The sequence below is a fragment of the Psittacula echo genome (genome assembly GCF_963264785.1).
Source record: "Psittacula echo genome assembly, chromosome: 10".
In the NCBI taxonomy this organism is placed as follows: Eukaryota; Metazoa; Chordata; class Aves; order Psittaciformes; family Psittacidae; genus Psittacula; species Psittacula echo.
The window spans coordinates 13,058,663-13,079,807 of record NC_137741.1 but is presented as its reverse complement, the minus strand read 5'-3'; the positions used below and the strand labels follow the sequence as shown (position 1 = coordinate 13,079,807).

The window sequence follows — 21,145 nt, the reverse complement described above, 5'->3', positions numbered from 1 at the left end:
TTTCTTATGAAGTTACTTATGTGAGTACAGCTTTATACAAAACTAAAATATAAAATCAACTATGGGAGATAATTAAAATGCATTGACCATTAACTACAAAAAAAGATTAAACTATCAATTTGGTACCAGAAAACCCTATTATTTCAGGTCATTAAACGCTTTCAGTTTCTTAGAAGAGTTTATATTGGAAGATTCTCAAAGATAATAGAATTTCCAAATGAAAGACAACAAACATTTTTAATACTGTGGATCAATCTTACTTTTGGACTGATGAAGAAAAGGTAATTTCAATCTCTGCCTTTAAAGGACCACAGAAAGCACAAAATAAAATGGGCTACAAGACAGTAGGTGAAGATCTTGGTTATGTTCCACGCCAAAAAAAAGGAAAAAAAAAAATCATACCAAGGCAGTTCAGTCTGTTTAACTAAAACTAATTCACAGTCTGCTTTGCAAGAGTGCTAGCCATTTTTAAAGGAATCATTCTGAGTCAAGAGTTTAAAGATACGAGTCAAGAGTTTAAAGATACAACCTAAGAAGCTTTGTTTTTTAAACTAAGCTGGGAAATACCCTACACAATGAAGAAAACCTGTGTGGGAGATAAAAATAGGAAAACCCAAGTACAGCAGACCACAATAAGAGAATATGACAGAAGTTTCAGCAATATTGTAGTACTCGCAGTTATAACAGTGATAAAATCTGATTATTAAGGAACTGATGCATTGTTTGCAGCAATGCTATTAACCAATAGCAATATTTTTCACATTAGCTCATATTTATTATTTGCCTTGAAGTGAGTACTCCGCAGGAAAACCTTCTGAAATACCACTCTAAAAGGTATTTCACAAGATGAGGAAAATTAATTACTAGTGATTAATGTGCTCTAAAAGTAAAAGCGTCACATCTTTGAGTATGCCAATGTGTTAATTTACCACCCATCTAGGAATTGCAGATTTGTTATAAACATCTCTATATTTATTCATAAAGGATCACCTGTTTTATCTTCAAGTATAATTTCATGACTTCAAAATATCCTGTATAATATTTTATCCGTTTACTGTAATCACAGGAGCTGAAAATTGCAAATGGCACCATGGTAAAGCCCTGGTTTTTTTAGCACTGTGAAATGGATGTTTATTAAGTGCACATTATCAGCATCTTGTTCAAATACATTCTGGATTTTACTCAGCTGAAGATACTGGAATGCTGAAAGCTTCCCATCAGATTTGGAAAATAGCCTGAATTTTTCAGCTCATCTGAAGGGGGAAAAAATGGTCTCATAGCAGAATCTCTCAGGAAACACCTTGTTTGGAAATGAAACATTCCTACCACTGGTACAATAGTGATTCTGGGTCTTCAAAGATTTGTAACAGCTTTTTCTAGCTATTTTATCCCTAAAAATTATATGCTACTGGTCATTATCTCACTGCTACAATTACAACCTGTGGTATAGCAAGCTAGCAGCAGATCAATGGACAATGGATTTTGTTTTATCATTTGCATATGAAGGTATAAAAAAATAATGTTTGATACAGCCAGCTGAATTACACTCAGGTTTTAAAACACATGGAGAAACCAAGACCATAATTGGAATGACTTGTTTCTAAGACCCAGATGTTATTTACCTTTATTTAGACATCATTCCTGATAATGAATGCTCATATAGAACTATTTTATTATACAAATAAAGTTAGTTTCCAGACAAGGATAAGTCACTGATCCCTGTAAAGGAGATGCAGTTAGATTCTCATGCTGCTATAGCTTACATTCAAAATCAAAATTAGCAAAAATTATATTCCAGTATGCATGACTTAAAGGATGAATTACATGATTGCAGGGACATCTGTGAGGCTACTACAATGCATTTAGGAACACTTATACTTCAGCTCTATCTCATTCTGAAGCCAAAACATTTTGCTGTAATCAGTTTTAGAACAGTCACTACTCAGCATCAAGCCTCAGTTCTAATTAGCAGTACCTACAGCTGAATAGCTGCTTACAATAAAACAACTACCACTACCTGAAATTACAGGTACTGGTATCCAGGCAAAGGAACTCATCAGCTTTAATGTATATAATTTGAGCCTTAAGAAACAAACGTCTTTGCACTGAGGACTGCACAGACCTAGGAGCTCTAAATGAATTTCTTTGAAACACAGTATCAATAAGTAATACTGTGTTTTTGAAAGCTGTCAGAATGTGTTGCACTAAGTTGTAATGAGGATAACTGTTAAAACATACATCAAATTTTATAACTATTCCAATCTAGCTTTCCTAAGAAGTTACTGTTGTCTGATATTAACTGGAAAGGACATGTGTACAGCTAGACAAACATTCAATCATCCATCATCAGGTTTGCTTTCTGGTTTAGAACAAAAACAACAGTAAACGCACATGGGAAGAAGTACCAGAATTTTTTTAGTAAATGAAGTTACAGGAAAGAACTGTATCCGACAACTGTTCTTCTACCATGTGAAGAAACATTAGACGACACTAAATGTATGCATATATGCTTGCAGAAAATACTGCTTATTAATAAGGGAACAGATTAACATTAAAAAAAGAAAAAATCAATGTGAAGAGCAAGGGAAAAGACAGAGTGTGTACGAGCATTCTGGTCTTGGTGCTTTCTAATTTTTGAGAGTTCATGAATCAGACATGATTCCCCTTGGTTTTTATTTTGCAAAAATGGTACATTACATTCTTAATTGGACTTCTGAACCTATTGCAATTTATCAGTTCTAGAAAGTGCCCATAAGGTGTGTAAGATGTACAGAAGTGATGAGTTAGTGGCTTCTGCCCAGCTGCAAATAATTTTATAGCTACAAAAGGTTACATTTATGATCCAACAGTAAAACCACTGGTGGATGAAGCTTCCATTTTACTCGAATATAAATCAAAGATATGCATCTGACAAAGAAATACACCAGACACCTACTGAACTAAAAATATGTCTTCCTCCTTGCCCCTCTAACCTTTCTTTCAGGTCATCCAAGCAGCGCTGAAGATGAACTTCTCCTGCTGTCACTAGCACATGCTCTCCTGTCTCCTGGATTAAAACTTGGACACATGGATCAGCTTGGTTTAAAAGCTTCATTCCTTTGACCAGCTGAGGCATATCACCTGGCAAAATAAGGTATTAACAAAGGAATACTTAAGGAGCAGTACTTGAAGTAGGACAAAGTGAGAAATAACAACACTCATTTTCATGGAAGTCTAAACAAAAATACGTATTTCAGGAATACTTTCAGCGAAGTTTTGAGGTCTTTCTGTGGGCCAATTTCTGATTACAAGTTACAAAGTGTGGTATGGTTTAAGAGCAGCAACTGAGCATAAGCTATACTCATTATTTGTCACCAAGAGTTTAAGTACTGATGATAAAGCATTATACAAATGTAACCACTGCACACATTTGAACTGACTGCACATTTTTGTTTCACATAGTTTTACAATAGGTTTAGTATATCAAGATAGCTACCATGTTGTCTTGCTTCCTTATATACAATTAGCTCCAGATACAGCTCATAAACAGCTCAGAACCAACAAAAAAATTGAATGTTATCAATATGAAGTGATTAAAAATATCAGGAATTCACTCCTCTTTTTCACAAATTATCAAGAGATAAACCTTTCTTATTTATTACTACTGTTTAGAGTCATCTTTCAGTAAATACTTGTATTTCTGTGCAATCTTTCATGGCTAAGTGTAGTAACCTGTAAATTGTTAATGCTTAAAATGATCCAAAGACATGAATAATAACATGCTAACTTTACTAAAATAAAAGCAAAAATGATTCCATATGGATCACTTAAAAGGCAGAAGAGCAAATGAAGCACAGGAAGGGTTTAAACTATCTGGAAGCCACTGAAAAGCTTTAATGCTTACAACCTGAAAAGGGGAAAAATCAGGCATGTGAGAGCTTTTCAGTGAAACAAAACACAGCTGTCCCTAAAATGAAGGTGTTTAAAGAGTGACCTTAAAGTTAATGGAGAATGAACAACCACAGCTGAATCAAATTTGGTTAGATTATATCAAAGCTATGCATAAACACCTCATGTCAGCAGCCCTTCATAATTAATATTAATTTTTAAAAATTAATTATGATTCCTTTTCCTTACTTTACATATGGGGTAAAGAATATCCACAGGCTTTCTAGGTATGCATATTCATATTCAGAAGGAAGAGTGACATTGAACTTGTCATTCACTTGGGGACTACTGAAAGAAATATGATACTGTATAGTTAATGCTAAGCTTGTATAAAAGAGAAGTATCCTTGAAAAACAGACATAAAAATAAACAAGAAGTAGAAAATACCAGAGTATTAGTTCCCATGGCCAACACAGTTGAACACTTTCAACCCTGTCTTCTGCATTTAAGCCCACTAGAAGGGATGAATAGATTTTTTTTTTTTTTTTCCTTTTAGAGCTTATGGGAACCATTCAGGAAGATTTTAGCATGAATGTAAAGATATGCAGTCATTTTGTAAAATACACATAGGGAAATAATTTGTATTGATTTGAGTCACTTTTCAAAATAAGCAGATGCAGTAGGTTTGCTGTGGAAATCTGAGGCACCCATATGTCACAATGTGCTAGGGCCACTTCACAACTATATGCAGCTCACTGGACACCTGACTGCCTTCAAGTTAAGGCTGCAATGGCCAAATGTTGCTTATCTTCCTGTTACTGCAAGCAGCAGCTGATTTTCAGGAAGCCTTTGCAAGTGCAGCTACCTTTGGGGCTTCCATCCCTCTAACAAATTTACTTCAAACCATAGATTCAGAAGTTACCAGGGAGGAGAAATAAAGAAATGGTGTAAGAATGCTAAAGCTTCATTTCCTTATGGAAAAAAATTACTCCAAAATTGGTCAGTAGTTCTAGAATTACATTCCTTTAACATTTTCAACTTAATGTTACACTCAGTAGAACCAGTAATTTCCAATACTTTCAAAACTGCTTTAACAAATGCAGGATGTACAACATATGATTACACACGACAAACAGGTGCTCAGCTGTACAATCACTTTCCAAAAAACATGTAATGGCAGTGATAGAGAATTTTGTAACTGCACAGAAAGCCAGTTATTTTGGTTCTACTAACACTACAACAAGAGACTGAAATTGGGCTGAAATCCAAATACATCCAGACATATACTACTCTCTGGTTGTGGTGAGTTATCAATTAGAGGCAGCAGTACAAATCTGTACAATGAGCTTAATGATATAACATAAAAGAATGTCTACAGAAGGCAAAACCCAAAGATATACTCACCTTCACAGTAAAAGAATAGTGAACCTTTAGCATCACATAAGGTCTTACTTGTGGAACAGTTAAGTCTGACCATAAAGGGCATGACAAAGTCTTCTGTGTCTCCTCACCTACAGATGCATGACCTAGCCAGCTAGAATTCACTGGGACAATAAAGTATAGCCCTTTAGGCAACACATACTGGTTTATACTGGGTCATTCTCTTATTCAGTGAATAGATCATAAACTAGCCAGATGACTAAGGGTGGGAAGATGCACTGCTACCACACTAAATTTGCGTTACCATCTCCATGCTCCTTTAAACTCACTTGGATGTTTTGGTTCAACAGCTACCCGCACAATTGGTGTCGCTTCAAAGTTGAGAGGTGTAAATGGTGGACAAGCTGGTGATGTAGACAGTGTTGCAGACTTTAGCACAAAATCTTGCAGGCCTCCTATTCCTAATAGGAATTGGAAAAACAAAATCATTGGAAAAAAAAAACACAACAAAAAAATTACCCACTGTCATATTCAATGAGACTAAAGACATGATCATCAAGCTAGAAAGAAAAAAAAAAGCTGAACTTATTCTAATTACAAAAATCAGATTTAAAAATTCCTCACTGTTCATTTAATGTATCTGTTAAAATATTTGCTCACAATCTGGGTAACTCAAGTCTCTGGAGTGACATTTGATATTTAGCCTCACAGTTCCCATTGCATTCCATCTGTTTTTTAAAAAGGCATGTTTACCACTCTGAACAGAAAGGACATGAGGACTTTTTTCCTTTCTAATACATCCAATCCTCTGTACAGCTTAAGACTTATTTTTGCTGGTTTAAATTGAGAAAAATTTAGACTGCAAGAGCCCTCCAATGGCCACTCAGTCCAACCTCCAGCCCGAAGCAAGGCTAACTTCAAAGTCAGATCAAGTTGTTCAAGGCCTGGTCCAATCTAGTTTTAAAAACCTTTAATGATGGAGACTGCACGGCCTCCGTTGGCAAGCTCCTCCAGTGCTTAATTACTCTTACTGTGAAGAATGCCTTTTTTTTTTTTTTTTTTTTTTCCCATTTCTTTCCTCCTTCCCACTCCCCTTATGCCCATTTGGGATTCCCCTTTTCTGTAACTTGAATGCTGTAAAATTTAATTTATAACATAGTAACCTATTCATTCTAATCCCAATATATTTTATAATGCTGGCAAGTTGGAGAAAATTGAGCTTAAATTGTAGTGATAAGAAAGAAAATATATTAAAAAAAAATTAGCTATAAATCTGCAAAGTAGCTGCTGTAAATGCATACATAGCCTTGGCTTGCTGGCACATTAAAGACGGTCTGAAATTATTGCCTTCAAATTCCTAACCAACAGGACATCATTCATAATTTAGTCAGTGCTGTAAAAACACTACCAGAAGTGTTTGAGTAATAAAGACAACAAATAAAGCTGATATTGATATATACAGTCACTTTTCCCGATTCTCCTTCAATCATAAGCAGTGAGCATTGCAGTACTTCTAACGGAGTATAAATTAAATGCATATATAACAATATAAGAAAACTGAAACCTTTAGCTCATAATCTATACCTGCTTAAAAATTAAATTCAGAATTGTACAGTGCAGTATATTTCTGCTCCTTCCTCCTCATCTCTCCTGTTTGCTCAAAGGGTGATAAGCAGAGAAGTTCTTAACTCCAGCTCCTTATTATTACCCTAATACTTTTCCAGGTCCTTCTTTTGGTTTAGTTGTCTTTATTTGAGGCAAGAAACAAAGAAGGTCATTTTTCACTCTATGAGATCATGAGGGAGCTTAAATTTTGAAAAGCCAGTCTGCTGCAGAGCTATCATTTGCAGAATCAGGACATTTCTGCAGCTCTGAAGGCTGAATGTCTGGCCAGAAGGATATGCCAAAACCTAAAATGTCATTATTTAAGTAAACCTGTCTTAAACTAACTGGAAGCAGAACAGCATTCAATGGCTTTAAATGCAAGATAGCAGATGCTATGAAGAAAATAAATCTGTATAAACTCTGTGTTGCACCTGACCTATGACCAGTATGTATTTCCTCTTTTTCACTTATTCAACATGTGGTTTGAATGAAAAACAAATGCTGGATCATCATCACCACCAGGGACTGAGAAAGGGATGGGCCCATTTTATTCTGATCTTCTCCAGCTGGTAAAAAGCAAATGATTTAGAGTGGGAGGTGAACAGCTTCTTTTCACAGTGTAATGTGAACCAGAGAAATCAAGTTACCAAATCTTACTTCAGATAGACTCACTCTCTTCTTAACACGTTACTGTACTCTTACTACCATAAAGAAAACCTAAAGCTCTCCGCTCTTTTGTTTCACATTTGAAGGGAAAAACCCATGAATTATTCTAGTGTCTGGCAACAACAGTATTTTATAAAAAAACCCTGTCAGTTTTCATGAAAACCTGAGTGTTCTAATTGCTTAACTGCGTGAGCTGGCACAGAGCAGTGTCCAGCCCTAATGAATCTATTTCATTTACAAATTCTTAGTAACGAATGCCAGAAAAAAAAAAAAAAAAAAATCCATAATTATTAAAGGTTCCTGGACGCATTTTTACATAATATGATTAAGAGTAACCACTAATGTACTTTCAGAATAACATTAGAAAAAGACATAACTAATTCCAAAGTACCACATGATATGTCAATGGAAGAATTCATAAATCTTAAACTTATTTATTGTTCATCGCACTGAAATTTACACATACTGTTTGAGATCACAACTCTTAAATGTGTATTAATATGTTAATTATGTGAATGGACTTAGAAAAGTCACTCCAAAATTAAGCTTATAAATATGCCTCTCGTTTTCAGATGTGTCCTTGTTTCAGCTGGGATAGAGTTAATTTTCTTCCTAGTGGCTAGTACAGTTAGTGCAACTGGTTTTGTGCTCTTCAGCCCTTGAAGACAGACATTACTGTAACACACACATTTTACTTCATATTTCTTTTTATAGTACAATAATTTTCAAAAAGGACCCAAGGTAAGAAAAAACTGTTTAAGCAATGAAGGGGAGATGAAATAGTGTTCTTTTGTATTAAGTTAAAGAATGAAATACTAAAAAGCCTTGTAAGTATGTTTGAGATGTACAATAGTCACCTCTCAAAGAATTCCTAATCGACTAAGTATGCAGTCTGTCACACAAATCAACATGCGCACTGGTAGACAGTTTGCACTACATTGCTTTTATGTATTCATTTATTTTAAGAGAAGCCGGAGTTAGAAACGTCTATAGGAATTTTCAAACATGAGTATTAACTTTATCAGGAAACTGCTCCTTTTTATTAACTCTGCCTGTGGTGTGCCACCTGATTTCTGTACAGAAGAATAGATGCTGAATTATGGCTGTTCGGGGAGTGTATAAACTTCAGACACAAGAGTTTATTAAAAACCCCTCATGAGAAATATCACACACTATGGTACATGTGTAACTACTTCTAACATTGTACTTGGTAGTAAAGCCTTTTCTTCACAGTCAGGAGTCAAATCACCTTTTTAGATTTTATAATGTAAGGCAAAGAGCCATATCTACTAAACAGTTACTACTATAAGTGTATTTTTCTCTTGTGCATAGTCCTGTTGAGATTAAACGGATTATAGTGTAGAGAACTACAAAGCAAGCTACCTATGCTGAAAAGTCAAGTCTACCAAGGAATACCATCTGAGATGTGACAGTAAGTATGAGACTAGATTATTTTTTCTTAAATTCATTATCTAAATGCTTTGCTCCTACTGCAGAGGAATACTTTTGTTATGAACTAGCACTCCTACATATTACTGGTCAATAAAGAAATACACTGCCTGAACTCAACTGGACTCAAATAATAATGGGCACTGGAAAATACCACTCTCCAGGGCTCTGTCTGCATGCCAAAGACTTCACTGAAAGAAAGGTAATTTTACAAAGTTTAACACTTAGATGAAAACACTCAGAGTAGCATTAGTTCTACAAACTTGATGCCACCTATAAAAGAAACAGGCAAGACTCCAAATATGATGTGGAGATTTAATTCTAAAAAGTTTATGAATTCTCTCTCTTGTCCTAAAGAACCTAATCCTACATGTAAGTATCAAACTGATTTTTGCTAGCGTATAGTAAGAGTATTTATATAAATGTAACTAGCTGCTTTTTACATAGACTATGTTCGCATTACTCTGACAAATCATTCACAGTGACCAGCAATAAATCTATCTGAAAGTATTAAGGATATTATTTCAACAGCCATTGTCAATCTGTAGCTTGGATGTCTTATTAGACATCCTCTTAATAGAGAAAGAACTCATGAAAAGCCTGTGAGATAATACTACAAAAGAAGTTCTGAGTTTGGTTGATTGTCATTTAAAAGTAAACTAAATTATGGTGTACATCAGGGAAAATTATTTCACAGATGGAGAAATGTGAGATTTACAATGGCCCTTCTTTTTTTGAGTCCTTTCTATCACTTGCCCTAGAAGATGAGAACACTAAATCAAGTATATATCTATTTGTATCACTAGTGGTTTTTACCTCATGATAGAAACTAAATGGCAAAAATAGCTAAGAACACCATAACTAAAATTTTCAAAAGAAGTACGAGATTTAAGACAAGCCTCCATTTACTTTTCACCTCTGTGTCTTGCTGGTAACCACTACACATTAGACAATCATTTTGCTACCTTTAAAGATAAAGTACACATTTCCAGCTGAATTCAGCTATAAGGATCTGAACACAGAATAGATCAAGATATATGCAGTTAGTTTTAGCAGTTAATGTTCTTTCAAGATGCAAAAAATGAAATAGACACCACCACCACACATAACTTTTCCAATCAGATAAGGAAATAATTTGCTTTCCAGTGTGAAAATCAAACGAAGAAGAATTAAAGCTGTTTAAATTTTAACTTCTGCCACATTGTTACTAGCCTCAGCACATTAGTTCAGTGGATCTTTATCTTCTCTCACTGACTATATCACCACTTTAGAATCCACGGCTGCTCTGGAATGGAGACATGTCAAGCTTTGGACTAACACTATAAGGAACTAAGTAAAGCAAAAAGCAAACGTTAATCTTCCCACTAAGACTCTGTCTCCACTGAAATACATCACTTCTTATCAACATTCTCTGTTTAGAAAGATTAAGACTTGACAATATGCAAAGCTTTCTGGTTTAAACGCTCCATGCACTAAACTAATATCAGTGAAGAAAGACCATGCAAGATCATTCGTAATTCATGTAAAAAGAGGTGTGACACGAACTTCTGTAAATCTACAGAATCTGAACTCTAAAAATGACAATGTGCCTTTTGTTTCAAAGGGAGTCTACAAACAGACTAAGATCTCTATAATTTTCTTTGGGCAGTAATATGAATACCTTTTTTCCTTCCCCAGTGACAGACCTTTGAAAAAAAAATATTTTTAAAAGGTGCCTTAAAAAACACATATGAGAAAATAAATTCACAAATCTTAAAAATATGATTGGCTCTTGGATGTTTCCAGTTTCTCCTTAAAGTAAATAGGCTAAAAGCCAATTAAAACAGAAAAAAAAATGTATTTGCCAAATATTAAATATAAAAAATAGTGAAAATAATTCCTTATCAGTCATCATTCTCCTTCAATCTATTCACAGAATTCTCCTTTTCCCAATATCTAGGATAAGCCTAGAAAAGATTATACCATTAGCACAGATACTCATTAGGGTGACTAATTCTGCTTAAAAAAAAAAAGTTATTTTGCTAGGGGAAACTGGCTTTCTGGTGGGATTAAACCCTGTTACAATAGTATGCCTTTTTATTTCAGGAATCTTAAAATGTTTTACAAATTACTGGGATTAAATGATGGCAACTGTAGGGACTTCAGACAAGCAGCTACTATGGTTTAAGAATGCTTCGTATTATACATTTATCACCTCAGATTTTAAGCGTGTTTCTCTTGAGTCTCATGGGCAGTGCATAGAGACATCTGAGGGCAGAACTTGACCTTTCTATATTAGAAACTGTTTCTGGAAGGGAAGGGAATGTAAATCAAGACACAGACCACATTCTAGTTGAGATTTCATCAACTTCTTCCATAATACATACCACATGTTAGCACAGATTGCCGGTGCGCGTCCTCATCTGTAATTGTGCACTTCCCCCTCAATTGTTCTTACTTGCTTCTGAGGCCAGTGAAATTGTTTGTATGGAAAACAGAATATTGTGAAGTATGTGCATGATTTCAGCTGTTCTTAAGACTTTCCAATCATTTAACAAAAAAAAGGTTAATTCAACATTTTCTTTTATATTTAATTTCCTCTTTCCCTGCTTTTTTGAGCTTAGTCTCTAAAAATTATCAGAATCCAAGACTGTCAAAGCCTCTGTCCCAGTTTCTTCATGAGTTTCAAAAGAACACTTTCTACCTAAATACGTGCTAGAGATTAACAAGCAGAAACATGAATTCAGTTCCTCAATACAAAGGTGTTAAGTTATAGTTTTTATTGTAAAATGTTACTTTTAAGTTCACAGCAGTTTGGGGAAATTGAAGATACCTTTCTGATCACAGTAAACTCAGCCATATTATTAATAATGTTACAACAAAATTCCCTCTCCCCAAGGGACACAATTATGCCATAAGACATTAAATGCACTAAATGACTTTTGACACAAGAAGTACCTCAATGCTTTACTACTGAATCATCAAGTAGTAAAAGATGAAAAAGTGCTTGGGCACCCTGCTGAGTTCTTTTAGGAAAAAAGACTAGCAGTGCAAAGAACAATACTGTCTGCTTTTATAGAACTGCAAGGAAAGCAGTAATATCATCTAACAGCATGTTCTGCTAAAATCTCTTACTGCAAGATTATAGTTTTTAAGAGGATTGCAAGTATCTAATGAGTAGACAAGTATCATTTATCTTCTGCTGAAATTCTTTGGGGAAAAAAATGCCACATATTTGATTAAGTACTTAGACTGCATGATAACATACATTTCCTAACTGTTGACTGACAATTGTAATTATGAACTTTCCTATACTTTCATAAGACTATAAACAATTTCAAGGAAACTATAAAAACGCCTTTACATTAAACAGTAACATCTTTAAAATGATAAAGGGAATGCATAGAGATCTATCTGCACTCAAGTCTTTGTGAAGAAGCAGACACCAAAGCTGAGTCAGGAATTTGCTTGGTAAAATATAAATTTACCTTAAAGTAAGCAGAATTAACCCAAATTCAGTTAACATTCCAAATCTGCCTTCTGGGTTTACAAATAGGTGTAGTCAAAATGAAATATTGATTTCCTTAAGTTGCTTAATGAGGCAAATAAATATAGAAGATGAAAGTATTTCAGATGTAATGATGTTTTTCTTACACTACAAAATTATTTCATTTGTCATGCCATACTAATTTTTGAAGCTGAAAACTGAAGTAAATGATCCTGATTTTTTTTGTGGTTAAACTTAATTTTAGCACAGGAACTTGAAAAGAAAGTTCATGCTTAGATCTGTAATCCAACCCCATTCCTCTGTATGTATTCTGAAATCAATGCACTTGTAGAAAGGTAAAAACCAAACCTTTACTCCAATTTAAGTTACTTTGATCCTTTAACTGTAAAGCATTCTCGATAAAGGCAGTAAATGGTCCCTTTTGTGGTTTTATAAAAATGTTAGTAGATCTACTCAGCAGAATACATGTAATACATGTTGCCTAAGTCTACACATTATAATTCCTTTTCACACGCCCCTCAACCTGACATCACATGAAAGCAGCAAAACTGAACAACAGTAAGTATGGGGCCAGATCTTTGTACATGTGACTACACAGACACTGGAACTCACTTCAGTTAGCCTGTACATCAAATTAATACTTCCATTACTGCATGTGGAAAGCATTTAGCACCATATAAAACTCTTTAAGGGTTTCTGAAACACAAACCAAATTTTAGATTTATAATTACTTTGAATAAATTATTTTAATTTGACCTGACAACAACACATCTGAGTTTACTTACATTTCTTTTTTTAAATGACTACCAGAACTTCAGAGGCAGTTTAGCATGGTTGTTGTCCCAAACAAATGGAATTTAGGAATAGTTGTTTCAACATATTTACTTTGATAATCTGAAAGTCCTTTGAAATGCTGATTTGTTGGGTTTTTTATTAGTAGTAGTAAATGCACTTTTGTAAATATATTCATGAAATCGCATATTATACTGGAAAAAAAGATCAGCTGAATTCATACGGAACATCCTATGCAAAGGAAAAAAATTTGCCCTACAAACCTAAAGAAAACCTTCTAGGCAACAAAGCATTAACTATGCTCTCTAAAGAAAACACGTATTTTTTTTTTGCTGATGAGAAATGTCTCACAGGTGTGTAGCTCTGGCTATTGCTAGGGAGCCTCCCTCTGTTTGGTGGCACAGGTAAACATATGCTGGTCATCTACTGATGACTTCTACTGGTTCAATGAGAAAAGTATTCAAAAAAAAAAAAAAAAAAAAAGCAAGTTCTTTTGTTTGTAATTCCTATACTGAAACTCTTAAGACTTCAGCTATGATGCTGACACCTGCTCTGTGGAAGACAGAAAAAGATGGGGCTACTGACCCATCATAAAGCTGTTCTGTACATAATTATAAATGGATAATAAAACTTATCCATGAAAAAAAAGTCAACAAAACCCAAGAAAACATTGAAGTATTTGGTAAAGCACTTTAGTTAGTCTTGATATTAATATTCAATTAAGTGTGCAAAAGGAACATATACTAAAAGATCTAAGATTCTTCACCCTCAAAATAGCAGAACAAGACAAATCTCTATGTTCCAGCAGTCCTCTAGCAAAGACAGAGTTTATACTGCTTATATTTTTGGACATTAAAGAGGAGAAAAACGCAAAATATTTTAAAATAAACCTGTCTGGCTTATTAAGAATATATTAAAAAAAAGCAGAGAAATCCGATGTCTACTCTTTTGCAGGACCACATTGATAACATCAGCTAAGCACACACGCTCAGTTCTGGAAATCTATTAAAATCGGATCCTGTTTTCTTATGTCTGTAACATGAATATATCGTAGACCACAAATATTAATGAAAACAAGCACTTCTCACTTTACTCTCTTAAAATCTTTGTAAAACATTTCACCTACACTGAAGGAAGGGAAATGGGAGGCAGCAGCCAGAGGCTGCAAGGGAAAGCATTGAATCAAGTGTGCTCTATTAGATTGTGCATGGAAAGTGTTTAACATTAGAGGAAAAGAGATGGAGGCAAAGACTTTCTATTTAAAAATGTAGTCAAGTTTAACATTAATTTTTAATTGGACACTGGGAAGACATAAAACCACATACAATATTTTAGTATTTTTATGATATTACTTGAGGCTAGATGCGAGTGAAGATCTAAAGTTCATTAGCGGTTTTTGAGCACACAGCAAACTAAATTCCTCTATTTTCTTGACCAAATGCTTTCCACAACAGAGCAAATTAACTAATCTCAGCTAATAGATCAATAACTTGAAATGATTTCTTCATAAATCAGACTAGTTATAGCACAGTCTAACAACCAACTGACCATTAAGAGAAAATGCCATTTTAGTTTTTAATCAGTTTTAGGAATGTACTGAAAATGGGCAGATTTCATGTATATACTGCTTTCTTAAATTGAAGATAATAAAATATAAGTAACATCTGTTACTTCCCAGAATCAATTATAAGTGGTGTTAAAATTAATGAGGCCTTCAGGCACTGATCTTGCAAGGAATTAATTTTAATCTGTAGAAGTCTTGGAGGTTTTGTCATGTTTGCCTAGAAAAAGCTACATGAACATATTGCTACAAGTCCTGCATTACATATCCGAGGTACATGGAGAATTTAGAATCCACTACCAGAAGTGCCAATTACTAAAGACAATGGTAGATAGTTTAAAAGCTCATTAAATTTTGTCCATCCTTGTGCTGATCCTAGAATTTGTTTAACTGTAGAATCCCAATATATTTGATTTACATTTCATCAGTTAAAGAAAATATGAAGCCTTCATCATTCAATAAGCCAGGCAAAATGCAAAGATAGACTATTCAGTTACTAGAATATTTCAGACATCACAAGTAGAAGCAACATGCCAACTACCAAATGTGTACAATATCCTGTGGGAAATGCCCTGAGTCACTGATCATTTAGCCTGTTAACTTGTGAGACATGCAACTAACTAATTAAAATTCAATTTTCCAAGACCTGACCCAATGCTTCCTGATGCCTGATGCTTCCCTTTAAAGACAACCCCTGCACCCCACATTACATTTGCCTGTAAGTGATTTCTGCTTGATTAATTTGTTGCCTTGGGAAATACAGCTTGAAATGTTCCAAAGTACCATGAATAATGGATCGTTTCAGTCTGTGTTATGCAGAAGTTGATGTTTATTTTAAATACAATAATTTTCAAAAAGGATAAAGGATAATAAAGAAGAATAATTTCACTTTAAGGTAAAAGAAACCTTCAAATAGTCTATTTGTATTCAGAAACAATAACATTTTGGGGAATAATTAATCAGAAGAAAAATTCTAACAAAAGAAAGCACCCTTCCAATGCCTCGGATTAGGACTATTTGACATAAAGGGTGCACAAAGAGAAGGCATGAGAGGGAACAGGGGATGTCTTAAACACACTTGTTATATCAGCAGCCTAGGAAGTTAGGAATAATGAGTTATTTATCATACTCTCCAGGTTAATGGCAAAATACATTCCAAAATAAACAGAAAATGCACTCAAATTTAAAAGGAAAAAAAAAAAAACAACAAAAAAGTTATTGCCACATGAAAACTTAGGACTGGGCCATTAATACTGATCTTGGACTGAAACGCAGAGATATGCTCCAAACCCATCAAATACAATGTAACCAGAATAGTGACAATTTTTTAGCGAAAGGAGAGAATTTCAGAAAGTTATTTGAAAACACACATTAATCATTGACAAAAGTACATAAGAAATACAGAAAAATAAAATTCTGGAGTAAATGTTCTGCAGGCCCTTCACTATTCTGGTTAAAACAGGGGTTTTGTCACAGCAATGGAAAAAAAACCAAAACCAAAACAACTTATTTTTACACAAAATTAAAACTATGCTTAAATCATTAATTTTACAAGTCAGCTTCACATTAGGTATTTCTGGCAGTCTGCATCTGTGTAAAATAAGCATAACAAAATCAAGTTGATTTAAAGCATAAAATGATATCTAAAAATTAAGACTGCTACTCCTTATACCCCAAGCATTTTTTCCCTAAGGAAAAAAACCTGTTATTTCCCCCCTAATTTCTGATTGCTTCAGATAATGTAATATTGAGAGTTATTACTGTAATTTGTAGTCCATATAACTTTGACTTCTTAAAATACTGCAACATATTAACTTTTATTAGCTCTAGGTCAAGAAGAAAATGGGGACAAAATATACAGATCATTCCTAAGATCTGAGAATTCTTAAGACTAGTGCAAAAGACCACATAATTAAGTTGGGCTGTAAAATGTTCCTCTATTTCAAAATGGAGAAATTAAATATAACTAATCTTAAGGCCCCCTTGGAAATAAGTAACTAATAAGATTTAATTTTATTTACATCCCACTGGTTTACAAGCAATAAGAACTTCCCCAACATTGCTCTCATTGTTCGTTAAAAACAGGCATGCGCCTCATGCTGACAAAAGATACCAGGAAAGGAGCTTGGAGCTTTAACATTTCCACATCTAGAAATCCCTTAGTGTTTAACTTCCTTTTCAACAGTGGTAACACCAGTCACTGACTGCTTCATTTGCATTAGAGAATAAAAAGAAGAGAGACCTCACCCCAAAAGACAGTTTAAGAACGCTATCTCAAATACAGCTAGGGTGATCTAGCAGCCAGTTGCCCTGCTTCTGGCTTCCCAGCACTGGCATGTGTCAAACTCTGGGTGAGCCAATTCATGATACTGAATAAACAGAGAAAAACTAATCTAATAAAAAGGCAATTTTCCCTCTCACCCAATTTTCACTCCCTCAACTAAGAAAGCATTAATACATTTGTAAGAGACACTGCTCTGAAGTGTTGTCCAAAAAAAAAAAAAAAAAGGGCAAATCAACATATTAATCATAATGACACTCCTATGGCATGATGAAGCCAACCAGAAGTACAGGTTTAACAATCAACATGTTATAAAACTAGTTAAGAGACCTTATTCTTCTCCCACCCATGTAGAAAGAGCAGCTAACTCCTCATGGTTCTGAAACATGTTAATTTGTCTCTATGCCACAGTGCTGCCCCCTCAGTAACTAGATCAGGTGGGTTAACATTTTGCTGACTAAGCAGAAGAGCCCACAGATATGGTATTATGTATCACCCACAAGCAGCAGCAGTGACTTGGCCGCTGCTTCAAGACAAACCAAAACCTTAAATCACAATAAGTCAGCTGCTTTTCTGAACAAAAGAAACGTGACTGTTTGCCACCGTTATGTATCAGCTTTAAATGCTTTGGAAGACTTGAGGGTAGATGAACCTTTTCTACTAAAAATGAAAAGCATTTCTGCTAAAAATGGCTGAATACTCAAATGACTTTTTTTGGTTGAGAAGCAATGCTTCCAACACAGTATGTCATACTTCCTGATGGGATTATGTACACAAAAGAATCTGTTAAAAATGGAGTATGATTTTAGTCTCATTTCCAAAGTAAACGCAACTCCTGTAATCACACAGTCTCCCCTCAACAACTTTTAAACATGTTGTCAACTTCCACTAAGTTTACCAGTGAGAGAGAGGAGAGGGTTCAGATATAATTAAGTTTCCACAAGTTATGTAAAAATCAATGGGTAAGTACTGAAGGGAGACCAAAATTGGTGAGCTCACTGAAAAAAGGGCAGGCAAAACACGATCATTATATATCCCGCTTGGAAGCAGCTGCTTGGCGACCAGCACACGCATCCTGGCTGGCCAACTGGGACACGCAGCTTAGAGGGAAGCTGAGGATTTTAAGGACACTAGTCCACAGGAATCCAGGCTTTGTTAGTTCTGCTGCTCAGAGGACTTGATTTTTGAACGTCACAGAACAATCTTTTGTGGAAAAGCTCAAAAAAAATGTAACCGTCAGGATTCCAAATATTTTAGGTCCCATTTTGAAAGCTTCTCAACACACAGCTCTTTGCATCAATGAACCAGGAAGGCTATCTTCAGAGTTCATAACATGTGCTTTCAACTTCCTTATCCCAAAGAGCTTCAGCAGACTAAAAAGGGGGGAATCAGTTTGAATGTCTTGGCTGATATTTAAGTGCAGTAAGTGATATAACAAGAACTACCAGCAGGTTTGCCTTGTTAGATCAATGGGCTCACAGTCATGCAACCCACAATGGGTGACCCAATACTTCATATTGCATAAGGCATGATTTGTGCAAATCTTAGCATATGACACTTGGAAAACACTAAGTATTTAAATGAGTATTTGTTGCTCAATATTATGTTTCAGAAATCCAATTAGTCACCAAAACAGACTTCTATCAAAGTTGGCAATGATGGTACTTCGGCCAACGAAGCTTAAAATGACAGAAACTGATAAACTGATTTATCCCCCATACATTAACTTGAAGAACTGTATAATTTATACATTCCAGTGTGCATTTTTTGTTATTTCCCTACCTTGTCTTGGCTCAGATCTGCTCACATTCAAGTCAGTAATAGTTTGCTTAAACCAACAGTAAGTGCTTTAGAAAAATCTGCCCACTTCAAATTCATTAAGATGACAAAAATAATCTCTGTTCCGTGAGGAAAAGCTTTGATTCACATCCTTACTGGGGTCTTGAAATTTACTGCAGTTTTTCTATTGCAATCTCACTGTCTTCACACAGACAGGCCTAAAACCAAACATGGCAATATAAAACGCTATCAAATTAGGTGAATTAATATTAGGCAAAATGTCAAAAAACAGTCAAGTTAGCAGCTGTTCTGCATCTTAAGACAAAAACTGAATAGTAACAGACCCTCAAACATTACCTTTATCTACCTGTAACTGGAATTAAACAATTCTTTATAAACAGTTTCTTATAAATTCATATTCTGAAACACATAAGGTGTAACTATGAGTATTATCTATGCTTGTTATTGTCAATTCATAGAGTTTTGACAATGAAATTAGAATAGCTACTACTAGATAAGTACAAATGGACTTGAAACTCACTGCTTGGCTTGCAGCCTCTGCAGAATAATATTTCTAGTAAACATCAGGTTTTCCAATTATTTACTAAATGATAAACTACTACAAACAACCTGAACTTTGAACCTAACTATCCAGTGCTGCCCCTTTAAAACTGCTGTTTAGCAGTGCTTCACAGTTTGACATCAGTTGATACTCCTAAATATAGCTCTGCCTTAACTCCCCCCCACAGTTCACAAACCAGACAAAGCCAACTTCGTGACTCACACCCTGATACAGGCCAAACAACCCTCACAACATTTTTGCAATTTAATGTGAAGCATGAAACAACATCAAAATTTGGAGAAAATATTTAGAAAATAACTTACTAAAACACAGCCTTTATTAATAACCTCTTCACTTTGCAACCTTCCCATTTGTTACGAAGGATTTTGATTCTCTGTAACCATGCATGTGTCCAAAATTGATTCCAAACTGGTCTTCTTCACCCAAACTCCCATGCCCTCACTGAACCTCCTCTCTGCTTTTTCTGAACTCCCTGAAGAAATTTTAGTGACAACAGAAAATGGGAGCAAAACATAAATATATAAAGTAAAAAAAAGGCTTTTTTGTGGCTAGTTCAAATGTAGAAGTAGAGGCATTTCACAACCACAGATGGTATTTATTGCAAGAATGCTGTACATTACAGGCACTAGGTCTACTATACAATAAGACAAGCACTTCTTCACATGCGGGTGTGGAAGCATGTGTCCCCTCCCTGTTACACAGGAGGCCTGGCTCAGCTCAGAAGTGCTCCAGCAGGAAGTTAAAACACATTCAAACAAATTGCTCTCTCGGATTAGTGGCTTATATTGCATAAACAATGCCAGTTAGGAGAAGAGCTTGTGCATTTACTAAGGTTGTGGTTAACTAAAATATTCTCATATAGTTTTACTTTATTGACATGGATAACTAAGGTAGTCAAAATTAAAAGCTGAGGTACAGCAACAGAAGGAAAGGCAGAGATTCAAAGAGAAAACAGGAGGTTCACGCTAACATTTGGGGTGGGGAGCTTAGTGGAAGAAGGGTAGATTTCAGAGCCATATTAACACTCCAAAGACAGCTGAGGAAGGTCCAGCTGAATTTCTACAGCCTGGTTATTACTCTGTGTAGAAGGCAATTCATGTAGCTATGAAAGTTATGGAAACATTCAGAGAAGAATTTTCCCATCTCTTTGTCATACAAAACAGTAGCTTGTCTCAGGACAAATGAAGTATCAAAGAACAAAAAGGAAGCTAAACAATATGTTTTCATGACAGTGGCTTTACTTAACACTACACTGCATCTGAAACCCGTACAGTATTTTTAAGCTGAGCTAATAAGTAGGCACCACATTGATTGCAGATTTTTGGCTTTCAGAATACTCTGTGAGATTAATTTGGATTCAAAACATTTGCAGATTTTCTGCATGAAGAAATGCACATTAAAAACCATAATCCAAAGTTTTCACTACACTGACAGTACTGTGAATCCATGTGAGATCTTTACCCAAAATTGAAATAGCTACACATTTTTGTACTGTATAAAAAATGGTGCCCTCAGGCTTCATATTAAATGGGAATAAGAAAACAGTTTAAAGGATAAAACAAGTTACCTCATTCCTATTCCCATTTCTTGTAAGAAAAACATATGGAAAATTACATGACAACTCTTTAACTACTCTAATCTGTCAAGGAATCCTCATCAATACCATAATTCAGATGCCCTGAATATTGAAATAAT

At 34.9% G+C, this 21,145-nt stretch overlaps 1 protein-coding gene across 1 annotated transcript in view; it reads right to left on the bottom strand.

The window, feature by feature from the left end:
* EFL1 (elongation factor like GTPase 1) overlaps positions 1 to 21,145 on the bottom strand; it is a 76,829-nt gene that overhangs the window by 20,237 nt on the left and 35,447 nt on the right. The window contains exons 16-17 of the mRNA XM_080626559.1: positions 5,577 to 5,708; positions 2,973 to 3,120 (exon numbers count right to left, since the gene is read on the bottom strand). Of these exons, the coding sequence (XP_080482685.1) occupies positions 2,973 to 3,120; positions 5,577 to 5,708 (280 nt within the window). The remainder of the gene's footprint in view (positions 1 to 2,972; positions 3,121 to 5,576; positions 5,709 to 21,145) is intronic.